Source organism: Rhinolophus ferrumequinum, chromosome 25 (assembly GCF_004115265.2).
Source record: "Rhinolophus ferrumequinum isolate MPI-CBG mRhiFer1 chromosome 25, mRhiFer1_v1.p, whole genome shotgun sequence".
NCBI lineage: Eukaryota > Metazoa > Chordata > Mammalia > Chiroptera > Rhinolophidae > Rhinolophus > Rhinolophus ferrumequinum.
The window spans coordinates 16,458,170-16,474,324 of NC_046308.1; the positions used below are offsets into that span (position 1 = coordinate 16,458,170).

General features: G+C 50.7%; 1 protein-coding gene across 1 annotated transcript; it reads right to left on the reverse strand.

Annotated features, from left to right (window-relative positions):
- Nucleotides 1-49: 49 nt before the first annotated feature.
- On the reverse strand, nucleotides 50-15,015 carry TFIP11 (tuftelin interacting protein 11). The gene is made up of 13 exons (XM_033097906.1): nucleotides 14,931-15,015; nucleotides 13,126-13,343; nucleotides 11,023-11,176; nucleotides 10,540-10,696; nucleotides 8,863-8,990; nucleotides 7,218-7,370; nucleotides 5,083-5,610; nucleotides 4,855-4,961; nucleotides 3,979-4,147; nucleotides 3,270-3,513; nucleotides 2,646-2,788; nucleotides 2,025-2,190; nucleotides 50-470 (listed from the first exon to the last, which is right to left on the reverse strand). Exons 2-13 carry the CDS (start codon nucleotides 13,332-13,334, stop codon nucleotides 115-117), a joined length of 2,514 nt encoding a protein of 837 aa, XP_032953797.1. The 5' UTR covers nucleotides 13,335-13,343; nucleotides 14,931-15,015; the 3' UTR covers nucleotides 50-114.
- Between the last annotated feature and the right edge of the window lie 1,140 nt (nucleotides 15,016-16,155).

Genomic DNA, 16,155 nt, shown 5'->3' on the forward strand with positions numbered 1-16,155 from the left:
GACCTGGTCGGATAGGGAACAGCTCCTGAAAAGAGAAGCTACTCTTTCAAAGGTGGTTTAAAACACTGTTTATTCACAAACGTGTCCCCATCAGGTCCAGGCCTGCCTGGCGGCCTACTTGGCCATGTCAATCAGGCTCTGCAGGGAGGTGGGCACCCAGGTCTTCTCGCCCTGGACGAACACCACTCCCCGGTCAATATAGATGACGATACGGCCGAAGGTGTAGAGCTGCTTCCCTTCGTGTCGCTTCCCGATGACGGGCATGAAGACGATGTTGTGCTCCTCGGCCTTGGTCTCGATGAGGTCCTTGAAGTTCATCGGCACGGAGCTAGTGGCCACGCCAATGCCCCTCTGCGCCATGTTCTCGGCCTCCCGCCGCTCCTGCATTGCCTCGTACTGGAAGTCCTTCCTCCGCTCCGTGTGGGTGAGGTAGGCGATGTTCTCCCGCGCTCCGGGCTGCATGTAGGCACCTGGGAGACAGGGCAGCGTGAGGAGAGGGAGGTGTTCCAACATGCCCGGAAACAGCGCGCGACCGGCCAAGTTCTGGGCACGCCCCAGGTGCCATCCCCATCAAACCTGCGGGCTCACTGAAGGGCTGCTATGCCTCAGAGACACGAAGCACTAAACATGATCAAGCAGACACCTAGACACTGGCTGGACTCCCATAAAAATTGGTCTGAGGATTTCTGGCTAATACCTAGCAACCAGAGAGATTATTAAATATTCAGCATAATATGAAATATCTGCGAGGGATTTATCCTTCCCGAGCTGGAAACCTGTCAGCCATGCAGTGGTTAGCCACCACTCTGTTCCCATCTTGCTGGGTAGTGGTCACTCCACACTGCCAAGCGGGCAGCTCGTAGAATCTAGAAAACATGGCCTACACTAGTCCTACTTTTAACCTACCCATACAGGCCCCTGACCCTGGAAGAATTTAAAATGTCGGTGGAGAGCTAGAACATAGCTGTTGAAGGGGAGAAATTACAGGCCCACAAATGTCCAGCGCTAACTGAGGGGTACAGACAGGGAGCAGTTCCAGGAGCTTGGGGCCGGAGAGGCTAAGGAGGAGTTTTTAGATGAAAGGATGAAAATGGAGATGGCCCACTGATGTCGCTTTTAGGACCTGGGTAAGCAGAGCGCATGGAAGTATATTTGCCTCATAAACATCATATAATTACATAACCTAGGAATTCTAACTGTTTTCATGTAACGGGTTTAGCAGAAAGAATTAAAGGCTCAGGAAATAGAAATTCCAATCACAGTTGCCACTCTTCAGCTGTGTGACCCTGAATACGCTCTTGGCTTTGTCGAGCTTCTCTGTGAAACAAGGTTGGAGTAGGCAGTCCAGTGGCCTCTGCTGCGAGAGGTGAGCTCAGTACGACCCAGGATCGGTGAGGAGGCCCCAACTCCTGATCTGGGCAGAGGGACCCACCTAGACCTGAGCCATTTGGGGAACAGATACTAAATGAACAATTAACTGCCTACTTCAGACATAACAAAGTCACCACCTATTGAGCGCTATATACAAACAGCAACTCACTTAATCCCTCTAGGTTTTTATATAAAACCTAGAAGGTAGGTATTGCTGCTGTTTTACAGGTAAGTTGTAAAACAACTGAGAGAGGTTGGTAACTACAAAAAGTTAGTATTTGCTCCAGCACCGTGCTATGAGCTGTTACACGTCAGTAGCTCCCCCAGTCCTGGCCGAGCAGACATAGGGATGAACCCTGAAAAGCCACACAGCACAGTGGTTACGAAGGTGGGCCCCGGAGGTGGACCCACATGGTGTGAATCAGCCTAAGTCAGTCTCCATTCCGGGAAAGACGCCCCTCCCAGGAGAGCTGGCCGTGGGTGCCAGCTAACTGTGCAACTCAGTCTGGTGGGTAAGAGTCAGGGTCCACCAGCCGAGGGTGCGCTAGCTGCGGGCAGCCCACGGGTCCCTGAAAACTCTGACTCTGTGTCATTTCTGTGTTCAGAGTCGTGGAGCCCAGGGCCAGGACACCCACAGCAGAACCCCCACTCACCCACATTGGAGGACACCGCCCTGTTCATGATATCAAGTGCTTCATTGAACTTGTCCTTGATGGACGGGTGTGCCAGCACTTGGTCTGAGAACATGGACTTCCAGCCCAGGTACCACTTGGTGATCTCCTCGTAATTTGGGCTGTTACTGAGCCAGGAGCACAGCACCTGCCAAAAGGAACAAATAAGAAACTTACATCCACAGTGGCAACAAATGGGGGCAAAACATCCAAAGAGGCCATTCGTTTTGTTTTGGTCCTGGTCCTACAAGCCGGTGACCCTTTAGGGGCTCGAAGCCTGGCACTTAGGAGTGTGGGACTGGGAGGCAGCCTGATAGCTAAGTGCCCCTGCATGGAAACTCGCTGAGCCTCGGCCTCTGTTTACACAATAGGGATACCACAATGCCTATCCCCAGACGCAAACCAGGTGCTTGGGACATCTGGCACGTGGCACATGGCCAATAAATGGTCACTCTTGTCACTGCCTCACTCGTTCCTGTCCTGCCGTGCCATTTACTTTTCTTAGGTAACTGGGGCACTATCACCTGACAGTTATCCCAGAATGGAGTGAATCCTCCCTGCCTCCATCCCGTCCCCCCAAAAACAAAGCAAAACGAAGTGTACCTGAAGCCACTTGGGGAAGAAGTGCTTTTCAAGAAGCCCCACCAGGCTGGAGACGGAGATCATCCCCTCCCAGTCGATGACCCAGTAAAAAGCGTCCATGTGTTGCTGGTGAGGGTTAATGACTAACTCTCCAAGACACATCCCTAGGAGAGAACCCAGTGGCTAAGGCCGAGCCCCAGGAGCACGAGAGCAGAGTCTTCAGCAGGCAGTGTTGGTCTCTGGTCTGCTCTGAAAGGTCTGCCATTAACTCTTGACCTGGTAATTCTTACACATCATTCTCTAACCCAGAAATAACTCATATTTAGAACTAAATACCATGAGAATTTCAGAACACCACTGGCTATCCTGTTCCCAGAAGCCCAAACCACACTAATCAGGAAGCAGGACACACGCTGAGTGTGACATGGTCACTACAGCCTTTAGTCACTGCCTTAAGGATTCTGGTTTCATTTATATTCAGCCTTAGTGCACAAAATGGCACCTCTTGTACGGTGAGAAATGTCACGTGCTAAGCTTTGTCATCCAGCTTAAAGGCCACGTTTTAAGCAGCACACTCATTACTACTGGCCACAGAAACCAGGGCACCGGAGCTGCTGACTTGGGTGCGTTTTCCCGTATCCTTACCCAGCTTGGGCACTATGTTCTTGACCATGAATGCCTCCCAGGAGCCAGGCGTGAAGACATCTTTCCAGGGCTGGAGGATGAGCTTGGCCGAGGAGTCGCTGGGGTGCCACTTCTGCAGGGCACTGGACAGCTTGCTGCGGATGGGGGCGTACAGCGGCTCCAGGCGCGCCTGCATGAGGGGGAGCCACGGGTGGATCCAGGAGTGGATGGGGACGGTGTCCGTCAGCGGGTTCCAGTTCTCCACCTGCAGGGGGAGGGTGGGGGAGGCAGCAGTTCACGCAGCCTGGGAGGCAGTCTCACGATGCCCTGTGTAGTTAATGGTGAGGAGGCCACATACTCTCCTGGCCCAGGTCCAGCCCTTTGCACATGTGGGGGACCCAGTCTCTAATGGAGGGACACATTAGGTACAAAAAGGCAGCCAAGGTGCTTCGCAGGCATTTTGTACTACATTTCCCCGAAACGGAGACACTGACTCACAAGTAAATACACCCATGCAATTGTATTAAACCTCAGAAATGGCACAATTCTAATTTTAATAAAGACACCAAGAAAATGAAATCCTATTAACAGGAGCTTTGGGGAGCAAAGGGTTGGAGTTAACAGAGGGCAGTAGCTGTGCCGACAAACTGTGTAAGTGCAGGTGTTTCAGCAGCACTGAGATGAAGAGAAATGTGCACCGAGTCCCCAGCTCTCCCAGGCCCGGGCGTACCTCCTTCTGCAGCTTGGGGAAGACGAGCTGGTCCAGGATGTTCTCCAGGATCCACACGGGGATGATGTGCACCCAGCTATCCAGAAAGTCCACCATCGGCTCACAGTTCCTCGGTTGCCACTGGCTGACAATGTTTCGAACGAAAGGCATCCAGACCTCCCATATTAGCCTGTGGAGAAAGGCGAGGGCGGGCTAGCTGACTGCGCCGACGGCTTCACAGTGCAGACAGCACACGGCCACCCACTTCTCTACAATCAGAAAGAAAAAGGCAGCAGCACGGCAATGCAGTCAGAAACCCCCAGGCCAGTCCCCACACCGGCCAGACCTGCGCCTGCCTCCTCCGGGCTGCCCATCCGTCGGGCCTCTCTCTCCCTGGCAGTGCCTGCCTGCCTGGCAGGGTTGCTGTGGGTTCACGCAGGCTCCCGGCTCCCACACGAGGGTTCCTCCGCAGGTGTCGTGTGCTTTCCCACCCACAGCTCTCTGCACAGCCGCCGCCTCACCCTTGGGTTCACAGCTCAGATGTCACTCCTCTCAGAGACCTCTGCCTCAAATTTTCCCCACCACTCCCCCCAATAGGTCCATGCCCTTGTTATTCTCCATCACGTGCCCAGTTTGCACCCTGGGCTTCTCTGTCCCCTTCCTGTGGACACAGGCTGTCTGCTTTATCCCAGGGCAAGCCTAGCACATGCACCATCGGATACCTGGAGTGTAGGGTGAGCTAACGAATGAGAATTGAGATGCCCCGAGCAGCACCGGCATGCAGCCGAGGTCTCAATAAGGACGTCACCCACTTACCCTCACTCCCCCTGCTGGCAGCAACCCTTGCCAGGCCCCCAGGGCACGGCGGGAGTGCTGCGCCTGCCCTGTGCTGAGTACCTGTGAAAGGCATCTGAGCACAGGTCCTGCCCACCGTGAGACAGGAGCTGGTCATTCTCTAGGAGGCTTTTCCACCTGGAGATGATCTCGGTGCCGTAAGTACAGTCCTGGGGAGAAACACGCAGCAGCTGAGGGCCGGCGGGTGACCAGCCCTCCTGCCCTCTGACGGTTTTCCAGCCGGGGCACGCCCCAAACCAGAGGTGGAGGCAGGTCTCCCCCACGACTCACTCTGAGGGGATCCCACTCCTTGAAGTGCTCCTTCACGAGCGGGTAGACGATGGCCACGGCCAGGTCCACGCGGTCGGACATGCGGTACTCCTCGTAGTACTTGGCCTGCAGAGTTTCGAAGGTGCGGGCGCACTCGTCCAGGCTGAGCGGATGGCTGCAGCCGGGCTGCATGCGCCGCTCGCACTCCTCCACCAGCTCCAGGACCTTGCTGAGGTTGGAGATGGCCCGCTCCTCGTGCTCCAGGACCTCCGACATCTTCTCCAGCTCGTGGGACAGGTTGACCACCATGTCGCGCTCGTACCGCAGCTGCCGGTCATTCTGGATGATCTCCTGCTCCGTGAGCTCGATGAGCAGCTGCAGGTTGTGCTCCAGCTCCGGCAACGCGAAGCCGGGAGCCTTGGCCTCCCTGCCGGGCTGGGGCAACTGCTGGGACGGCGGCGGCAGCCCGTCGTCAGGCACGCTGTGCTTGTGGCTGATCTGACTGTAGCTGTAGTAGACCTTCTGCTCCCGGCCGGTCATGTCTATGACCTTGGAGAACGGCAGAGAGGACACAGGTCAACACTTACCACTGCTGCCCCATGAAACACACCCCCGAAGCCAGGGGGACACGACGCTGGCGGGAAGGTGGAAAAGCACAGTGCTCAGCAGAGCTGCAGGGGGGCAGTGCTTCTCAGAGTGGGGTCCGGACTGCACTAGGTTAGACGAGGCTCAAGGGAAAGATGATCGGATGCAACAAACACTTCTAGACTGGAGCCCTCTGGACAAAGCAGGTACAGAAGACTTTTTAGAAAAAGTGATAAACTTTGAATACAGCCTACCGGTTGAGATGAAAATCTATTTTCATGGAAAAGTAGTCTACTGATCAAAGCAGGTAACAAAGCATGCAATCAAAACACACTGGTTCAAAAAGTGGATATTGAAGCTAAGATCTGGAAGGATGTACATCAAGGTGTTAAAACTGGAGAGGAAGGAAAATAGTATTTTCTATATTTTTGCCTCTATTTCCTAATTGTCAAAATGTACTACATAATGCCCTGTAATAAAAAGTTTTTTATTTTAAAAACATGCAAAAAAAGTTACTGGACAAAGGCAACCTAGGAAATGAGCTAATTTCAACATTTCAAGAAAACCGAGGAAATCTGAATATGGCCTGTAATGAAACAGAATCATTTGTCATTAATTTAAGAGTGTGATCCAAGAGCCGTCTGCATTAGAATCACATGGACAAAAATAAACTTGGAGTCCTCAGGCCCAGTCTAGATCTGCTGAGTCAAAGTCTGTGGCTGGGGCCTGGACATCTGCATTTCTTACCCGGCCCCCAGACAGTCTGATTGATGCATGACATCCTGACACTGAGAACCAACCCCATTCAAGACTCTGAGCTGTGACACAGGCACACGATCAATCCTACACCAACGATGACAGACAACTGCCACCACTGTTCTCTGTCTACTTGCGGGAGAGGAGGAGAACCTAAGACCGTGCACAGAACAGTGTCTGAAAACGTCATCTATTCTTAAACAAGGAAAGACTCACCGCTGGTTGCCCTAGGACTCTCCTGCACTCCTGGTCAGGGCGTGAGGGCACCCTTTCCAGTATTTAAAAGCCTTAGAGGTCTTCCTCTTCTCTAACTTGGTGATTGTACTTCTCAGAATCTATCCTTAAGAAAATGAAACAAAGATAAGACTTTGTTTCCAACAAAATACAAACTAGTCTGGCAAAAACCCAAACCAAACCAAAAAAAGTTAGAAGTCTAGTGATAGAGGTGGGACCTAGGGACAGAACAGCCGCTCTCTGGGCTTATGCACTCGTTACAGACGGTGTTCACCCGAGTTGTTAGTAACAGGAATGTGGCTCAATCACTGGCCCGAAGCTCCAGAAAGAAGGGCACTGTCTGACTGACCGACCACTCCAGTGCCATGAAGCGTACCTGGCACACCGTATGAACACAATACCTTCCTCAAGTGTGAGTGCAGTGAACGGGAACATGCTGCTATCAAATGAGAAGAGCCCAGACAGAAGCCGCCAAGGGACCTTAGGAGATGTTTGGTGACTGACTCTGTCGACTTGTGTCGAATTCGTTTCTGTGTTTTCCAGCGTCCCATTCTGGACCAGGTGTCCAAGGGCCCACGTACCTTGACCTGGGAAAGCTCCTTCTGGGGAGTGGTGAGCTTCTTACTAATCCTGCCCTTGGCCTTCAACTCTTCCACCGTCTTGTAAGAGTATTTGGGCTTCTTCTTGCTTCCGCTGGGGTCTTTCCTCCACTGGCTCAGCTCCTTCTGAAACTCCTGAACCAGAGGGATACAGTCCGTCACAAGAGAGCCCACTTTTTACAGCAGGTGGGGCCACTGAGACCATTAACAGATACTCACTAGCCACGCTCTTAGATTTTCACAACGTTTTATTCTAAGGATTGTGCCGGAGTGACACTAAAACCACCTAGATACTCCTGGGTACCCACTCTCCCCCTCACAAATAATGAAGTTCAGAAGACAGGTGTGGCAGACTAGACAAAGAAACATAAAGGCAACATTTACAGAGCACCCATGTCAGGCAATATGCTAGTTTTAACTAGTATATTGAAACTTAGAAATACAACACAAAGGATTTTTTTAAGTAGGCAAAACTCTGGCTCTAATTCAAAAGAAGAGTAAAAAAGCAGGCCCCCAAGTTTCAAGGCAAAGATATCTTTTACAATCAGGGTTTGCACAACTTCTCCAAAGGAAGATCTAAAGTAAAGGAGGGAACCGTTAGTCTGAGGGTGGCAGAGTCCAGCCCTCAGAAGTGGGTTCTGTGGTTGCCATTTTGTTTTTCTCCCACTGGTTTAAAACTTGTCCTTTTTTCTCAAAAAAAAAATAAAATAAAATAAAAAATCTGGACTTCGACTTTAAGGAAATCAGAAAAGCAGGCAATGCTGAGCCCGCCACACGACACTAATCGCCTCGTGCTGAACAGAGTCCCCCTGTAGGTGGGCTGCGCCCTCACCTGTCTGCCTCACACTGAGCTCGCCTTCCTCACTTTTGTCGGTGTCTAAGTCAGAGCCCCCGACTCAGGAGTAACCCCGCATTATCAAATGTCGCCTTCCTCAGGAAAAGCATGGGGTCAGCGACAAGAACAGTAACAACATGTGTCTTTCCCTCATAAATGCGAAGGGGGCAAAAGTAACACTTCAGTCCAGAGAGCTGGCCCCTCCATCAGTGCAGCAACGCTCCACAGCCCGCAGCGGACGGCTCCCTGCTGCAGCTGGAAGGAGACCCAGCACCTCCCGCGGCCTTCAGGCCCGGGTGGGGTGGCCGGCCAGCTCAGGCACCACCTTCCCCACCTGCTGGCTGTACGGCCATCCTGCCCCAGCAGCTCCTTCCTGGCCCCTCACCGCCACTCGGTGCTTCTCCCTCAGTGCGCTCTGGCTGCTTGACTCTCCCTACGGCTGATGCCCTCTCTTCTGCCAGGTGCCAACTGACACGCTTCCTTCCTGACCACCCTATCTATTAAAAGTAATACATTCTTTTCATAACACACCCCGCCCCCCAGCCTTCTCCTCTCCCTTGGCACCTCTCAGCACCCACTGTTCTTTCCCACCCCACCGCAGCGGCCTGTTTGCTGCCTGTCTCTGTCCACCGGGCTCTAAGCAGCCCACGGTGCCCCCAGGCCCCACAAAGCGCCTGGCACAGAGGGGGCAACCACCCCCTGAAGACTGAATGGATGAACGAACGCATGCGCGGAGGGACATGCACGCGGAAGGGGCGCAGGCCGCAGACGCCCTGGCTGCTGACTCGTTACCTCCTCGGCTTCCTCTTCCGAGTCGGCCACGGGGAAGTCCTGCAGCGACTGAGTGGTGCGCTCGGAGCCGTATGCGCCCACGGCGCCTTTCCCCTGCCTCTGCTTGGCTTCGATGGGGTTGATGATACCTGAGAAGGGTCAGCAGAAGGAAAAAACAGAGACTTCCGATCACAGCTATTCTGGCACTGGACTAGTAAGCCCCTCGGTGAAATCGCACTTCCTTGGACCTGACACACAAGGACACACGACCCGGGAAGGACAGTTCTTCTCTGCCCTCAGAGCCTGGTTCATGTCCTGTGTGACGCAAAACTGCTGGGCATTTATGCCGCCACAGAAGTTTGCTGACGTCCAGTTACTTAGGTCCTAAATGCAGGTTTCCATGTCCACCTGGATTCACTTGTTAGTGGATGGAAAGAAAAGAGAACATTGCCACTGGGACCTCCAGCAACTCAATGCTATGCCTCGCTCACCTGGAAGCCTTTAACACGGAAAGGGCAGTAACTCAGATAACCCACTGACCGCACTGAGGGCAGGGGAAGCTACAATTTGAGACTCCATCTAGTTTACATTCATAGCAACTGCCCTTAACTTGTCTTATAACGTGTGTAAGCATTGGAAAATTACCATCTCCTTATAAAAGACTTGACAAACAACACTACACTATTTCGATGAAAATTTCCTCACCCCAAACCTGCCATCATCTCCCACTTCCGGTTAGCACCGTTGAATTCTCAGAACGTTCCCCTCTCTCATTCTGGTCACCATTTCTATCTTCACTCTGGTTCATAGATTTTTCTCAAACAGCTAATGTTTCAATACATAACCTGGATTTAACTTGAACAATCACTTAGCAAGTAGAATCTGAATTATCACGAATACTACTGATTACATCCAGTTGGTGACAGATAGAAACGATTTCCTGCAGGAAGAATACAACTGCTTGGTTTGAGAGGCTCTGGCATCAAGGACATAAGAATGTGTGAGAGGAGCTGTGTCTTGACGGGGCAGGGGGAGAGAGCACAAAAGGACACAGTGCCACTGAGTGGAGATGCAGGCAACCAATGCAGGATTTGCTCAGCCAAATTTATAGCAACATGTCTCTAGCTATTTTTAAAAAAGCTACACATGATATTGCTGAAGAACAAATAGCTGTTTTTGCAAAACTGAAACCCGTGTGAGCAGGGACTATCAACTCTCACGCCTTCGCGGCCCAGGAAAATGAATATAAACAAGTCGAGTGGGTTGGGGTGAGAGACAACAGGGAGTGGTGGAGACTGCGTCCAAGAGAAGGCCATGTGCCACGTCCTGGGGCAGCCAGGATTCAGCTGGACCAACTACTGCTGGGCAAATCTGGACTTAGGTGGGACTGTCTGATTTTAAAATATTAGCAATGAATTTTTTTTTTAGAAACACTGGACAGGCCAAAAAAAAAAGCCTATCTTCAACCTACGAGCCTGTGGTGTTTTTGACGCTAACCATTTTCCTCCTGCTGAAACAAGTATTTTATTGAGTTTGATAAGGCAAGATAGCTTAGGAGCCCAACTAGTCTTGTGCTGGCAGATCAGGCTGCGGGGTTTACGTGCTTTCAAAGGAAAAAAGGCAGACCACGCCCCAAACCACTCTTCTCTCCTCTGCCTTGCAGCCCTTGCTCGAGGTGTAAGGGTGATGGTGCCATACCTTGTGCGTTCTTCCCGAGGCCCCTTCCAGGGACGTAGCCCATCTTCTGAAGAAGCTTCTGTCCAATTCCTTTTGTATGTCTTTCCCAACTGCCAAAATCCATGAAAGATTTGGTTCCTCCAGCAAAACCTTTCTGGCTGGGTTTAAAATTGCCACCCTGAAAAGAAAACTCAATGCTTAGTTGATGGCAAAAGAAAAGGAAGAAAAATCTAAGAAAGAAACGTTGGCTGATGGGAAAATGGCCAGCAGTCACAGGGCACTATGAAAAGCATCATGTAAACTGAAAATATGTCTGTGATGTGTGTTAGGCAAGAAACGGACTGCACCGAACACTTCATACCTCGCAGAAACCACCACAAGGAGAAACCCACACCACTGGTCTCCAGCTGAGGCCCCCAGCCCCCAACATGCTAGGAGGTGCTTGGGCTGCAATGACCCTCCAAGGATATTACTAAGGTCACAGTCCTTTGATGTAGACGCTACCGTTTTTAACTTCTTTGGTCCGAAATCCTTAGGAAATTCATCCTGTTTCACAGGTTTCTCTTCATCGTCGGAATCTTGCAGCTCCGCCTCCTCGGCGGCCGCTTTCTTGAGCCCCGCGCTGATGAAGTTGACGGGCGCGGAGTAGTCACGGGCCCTGCAGACAAACACAACACCCACAGGGTGGGCCGTAAAGACCTCTTCTGCAGCCACCCATCGCAGAAACGTTGCTGGCCAGAGAATTCCTTAGCGTGGACCTCACGGAATCCATTTTAAAAGAGCAACACATTCACTTACAACAGAAGGGCCCCAGATCTGGCTTCCTGCGATCACACTTAACATTTTATCTGACGTGTTTGAGTCAGCTCTATGGCTGAACAGCTACCGGTATCAGTGGAGACTTGACGAAAAATTCAAACTATGATGTGATAATCCAACTTCCCTTTTACAGTTTTTAAAACGGACTTACTTTAAAAACGCATTTGTTTCAGACACTATTTCAAGTACAAAAATCAAACAAGAAAAGACATTCTGATAGATAAAAATCATAAATAAATAAAAAACATTAAGTAATTGTATGAATGGAAAGTATATTAACAATGATATCAAACTCTAAGAAAAAGTTCATGTCCGTTAAATTTGTGTATGAAAACTAAAATACCTAAGAAATTAACTCTGTCAGATGAAAAGTACTGATTTGAACTGACTGCCTCAAGAATAGTACTTAAAATAAGTCATTAGCCGCAGCTCCCTTTTGTACAAACTGAAACCAATGCCTTTGTATTGGTTAAAAGAACACAGAGAAAAGGTTCCAATAAAAAAACAAATAAAGTGATGCTTTATAAAATGACTAACCTAGTAATTAAGCATCCCCACAGTAGCTGTCAAATTGAGAGAATTCTTTCCTCAAAGATGCAACGTAACTTAAAGGTTATGAGCCCGAACTCTAGTCAGGTCAGGATTCTCACAGCCTAGCTGTGCAGCCTTTGGCCTCAGTTTCTTAACCTGTAAAATGGGCTGATGATAACGGGGCCTTTCTCAAACAGAAGGTAAATGAGACCAGGCAAGTGTAGAACCCACAAGGAAGCAGCCAACATATGCTGGCTGCTCTTACTGCCTTGTAATTATGCAGTTCTTGACCCCTGCTCTATTTACCATCCACTTTTAGATTTCCTTGCCAGACGAAAAGAGATTGAACTGTACTCTATTCTCGGGCTCCTTTGTGAAAAAAAGCACAATCTCAGTGGGCTGGAGCCTACAGGCCACGGATGGGGACAGGGAGACAAACCCAAACGTGCTGCACACTCTGGCTGAGCAAGTCGCAGCCCACACATGTACACATGACTTCACATTGAGGAGACTTTCGGCTCAGTCCTCACCTCCCTCCCACCATCCTAGCCCAGGCCTCCGCCACCTCTGCAGGGACTGTTGCCTCGGCCTCCTCACAGAGCTTCCTGTCCACCGCGGCTCCATGCCGAAAGGTCTGCACACCAGCCAAAAGGTCACTAAATGTAACCCTGCCCCATGTCACACCCTCTCTACACAGAGCCACAGGCCTCTTCTCAAGCTGCACTCTGCTCCCCTCCCTCTCTCCGCTCCATTCTGCAAAGTCATTCATATCCTTGTGGGTACCCGGTTGCCGCCCAGCAAGGGCCTTTACATACTCGTGCCTCTAGCACCTTTGTTACCTTCTATTTTTCTATCAGCTCAAGGGTCACTTCGCCAGAGAAGTCTTCCCTGGCCTTCCAGAACAGGTAGAACACCCTAAAACATGCTCTCCCTCAGGTTCTAAATCACAGTTACAAACTTCCATTGTGTGAGCTGTTGAATGCCTGTCTCCATCCACGAGGATCCGGGCTCTGAGCAAGGATAGGCTTATAGCATAAGGCCCTACGCACGTGCTCAATAAACACGACTGACTAAGTCAGTGAAAGAACAGCACTCGAACCTAAAGAGGAAACAGGGCCTCCCTCCTTGAAGTCACAGCTAAGGGACGCAGGACGGCCGGGAGAGAAGTATATTTAGTGGGGTATCTTCCCAACTCCCCCCCCATGAAGCCTACCCCTTCTCTAAAGCAAGGGGCAGCAGCCCCAGGCCAGCCAGTACCGTTTGCCTCCAAAGCTGGGCCTCTCTTCATCCGAGTCTCGCTCTGCCCACACTCCGTAGATGGCCTCTTCCTTGGTCTGCCAGTGGCGCTGCCGGTTGGGGTTGAACTCATTCTGCAGATCCCAATCAGTGATCTCGAAGTTCTCCCGCTCATACTCATCGTCATCCATGTGGCCTTCCCCGTCCCGATACAGGTGGGACAGCGACATGGCCAGTCACTAACGGCAGAGACAAAAAGGGCACAGTCTGTGGTAAGTCCTGAGAGCAGCAAGAGAAGGCTTCTTTCTGAGTTCCTGCGCCTTGCTACCTTTAGAACGTCCTCCAAACTCAGAGTCTGTTAAAATCATTGTTACAATTCAAAAAAGCAGACATTAAAAATGTGTTTTGGAAACCCATCAGTCCTAAAACAGGTGGAACAAAAGATTAGTCCATCCAACAGTCTATGTGATTCTTAAGCATGTATTTCCTTGTCCTACTGTCATAAAACTTCTCTCATACACACTCACACAAACCAAACAAAAATAATTAAGTTATTCTATATATTATTGCCGTAGAAATTGTGCAGACTTCATCCCAGATCCGCATTTTACTTTTTTTTCCTATTGTTGAGAAAAGAGTTATATCTGGACCTTTGGCAGTCCCAGGAAGGGATTTCTTTAAAATACGCTTTGAAACACATTACTTGATGAGACTCCAACACTTAGTTTTCCTCCCAAACATGAATATCTGATGAGCTGGAGGGCAGTCGTGATTAAGAACTACCTAACAGTTCAACATCTATTGACTGGAACAGAAAATTCGGTTCTTGGTAGCTGAGTGATGAGATTCTGCTCTTAAATGCATTAACTACCGTGCCAACCTTAGAGAACGCTTGCCAGGCAGAGTCAATGAGACGATACAGTAACTCAGAATCTAAGTGTTCAAGGAACAATAGCTGTTACTGTAGCCCACGATTCCGTTCATCAACATCACTACCATTGGACTAGGAAGTGAACCTAGCAAAGTGATTGTGAAATCAGGTGCTAAAATCCCAGCCTAAGTTCAAATCCCCCCTCTACCAGGTACTCGGTGTATCAGAATTACAGGCACATGAAGTTTGAAACATGGTGCACTACACAGTAATACATTCAATATATGATAGCATCTGTGATTCTTCTCTACCAGTTGCTGCAAGGAAACTTCAGGGTCAGGGAATTCACTACTTCTACAGGCAGTGTCAAACTCTGCTCAGCTTTGTTAGTTTTCCCTGCTGCTTCTACTCACTGGGGCACCGGTTCGGTGCTAGTGGACCCAACACATCCAGGAGTGCAAAGGAGGGAAACTGCTGAGTGCCCGAGTCAAGAATACCACGGTCTCCCTGAGCACAGGGCATGGTAATAATCACAGAGTTGTCGCGAATTAAAGAGCCCTCAGCTGGTGCTAAGTACCTGCCGGGCATTTAAAGCCAACAATCTAATGCAAGCATGAAGACACTTCTACGAGGTTGGTACTATTAGCGTCTCCATGCTTCAGATAAGAAAAATCAGAAATTAAACAACTTGCCCTAAGTTCCCCAGCTGGCACGGCTCGACATCAGGTGGGCCTGCAGCCCGCGGCCAGGCTTCGCGGTGGAGGTGGGTTCCCCACGCACTCCAGGCCGCGACTCCCGGTAACCCCGAGCGGGCCCGCCCCTCTCCCGGCCGCGGCAGAGCTGTTTGCGAAACGGCAGCCACCCCCGCGAGGCCGAGGCGTGCGTCGCCCAGCCTCACACCCACTCCCCCTGCTGCGGAGCTCCCCCGTCCCCTGCCACTCCCCGGCGGACTCACCTAGCCGGAGCCCAGGGTCCCAAAGACCGGGTCGGGACGCGCGACGCTCAGACAGTGCGAACCCGGATGTGCCGGATCCGGCGCGCCGGAAATGACGTTGTCCGACAGCGGAAATGGTGCGCTGGTTGCCATGGCAGCAGCGGAAGGCTTCTGCGGCTTTGGTGCTAAAGCAACCGGGCTGAGATGCTAGAAAGGAGACGCGGGTATTCGGGGCCCCAAATGGCGAGGGGATGATATCCCGGCTCTGTCAGCCTCCCTGCCGTGCCCGCTTCGGGGTGACGCCCAGCCGGTAATGACTAGTGTGGACGTCGCCAAGCCTCCTTGGCGGGCTCCTTTGCCAGCCGGAAATTCTAATTCTGTAAAATGGGGATATAGGACTAGCTCATAGGATAGCTGTGAGGGATCCTATGAGACATTAAGGGGCGGGGACACGGCATTCATACGGGAATAATGAAGGTCAAGACCGTATCCTGTGTCTTTGGAGTCTCAGTATGAGCATCCTGTGGACACAGAGCATTGCCTTTTATCTCGGAGTTTGAGGGAGTGAAGGACTGAATGGGTAAACTCTAGAGGTCCCAAGTATTCCCTCCAGGAAATCTTTCCATTCTCTTTCCAACAGGTTGGTAAATCCATTCATTCATTCGCTGATGTAATAAAAATACATTGAGTGCCTACATTATGTTAAGTTCAGAGGATACAATGAACAAGACAAGCGCCGGCCAGTCCCAGGGAATCCCTCACCAGCTCAGGACTCTGTGTGCGCACACGGGCCCTGGAGTTCTAGCTCAGCTCTGCCACTTTCCATCTGTGGACCTTGGGCAAGTCATTACATCTAAGCCTCAGTTTTCCGCAAAATGGTTGAAGATCCAATGGATAAAAAAGATAAGCAATTAAAACTATACTCGGTACACAGTAGGTGCTTAGGAAGCGTTAGCTGTTAGTGTTTGCTTGTGTTCTCTCTCCTCCCTACGATGGAAAGATCCAAGAGGCAGTTATTGGAGTGAACAAAGAGCACTGGACTGAGAGTCAAAAGACTTGGGTCTAACCTCCCAGGGTTGTAATTAAGTAAATGAGAACCTACATGAAGTAAATTAAATGCCAGCTTTTTGGGAATGGGGACTGTGATGTAATGGTCTCTGTAGCCTCAGTGACATGTTGCGTGATTGTGCCTGACACGAAGTATGTACTCAAGAAAGAAACTGGACAGTGTGGTTTTAGTAGAGGA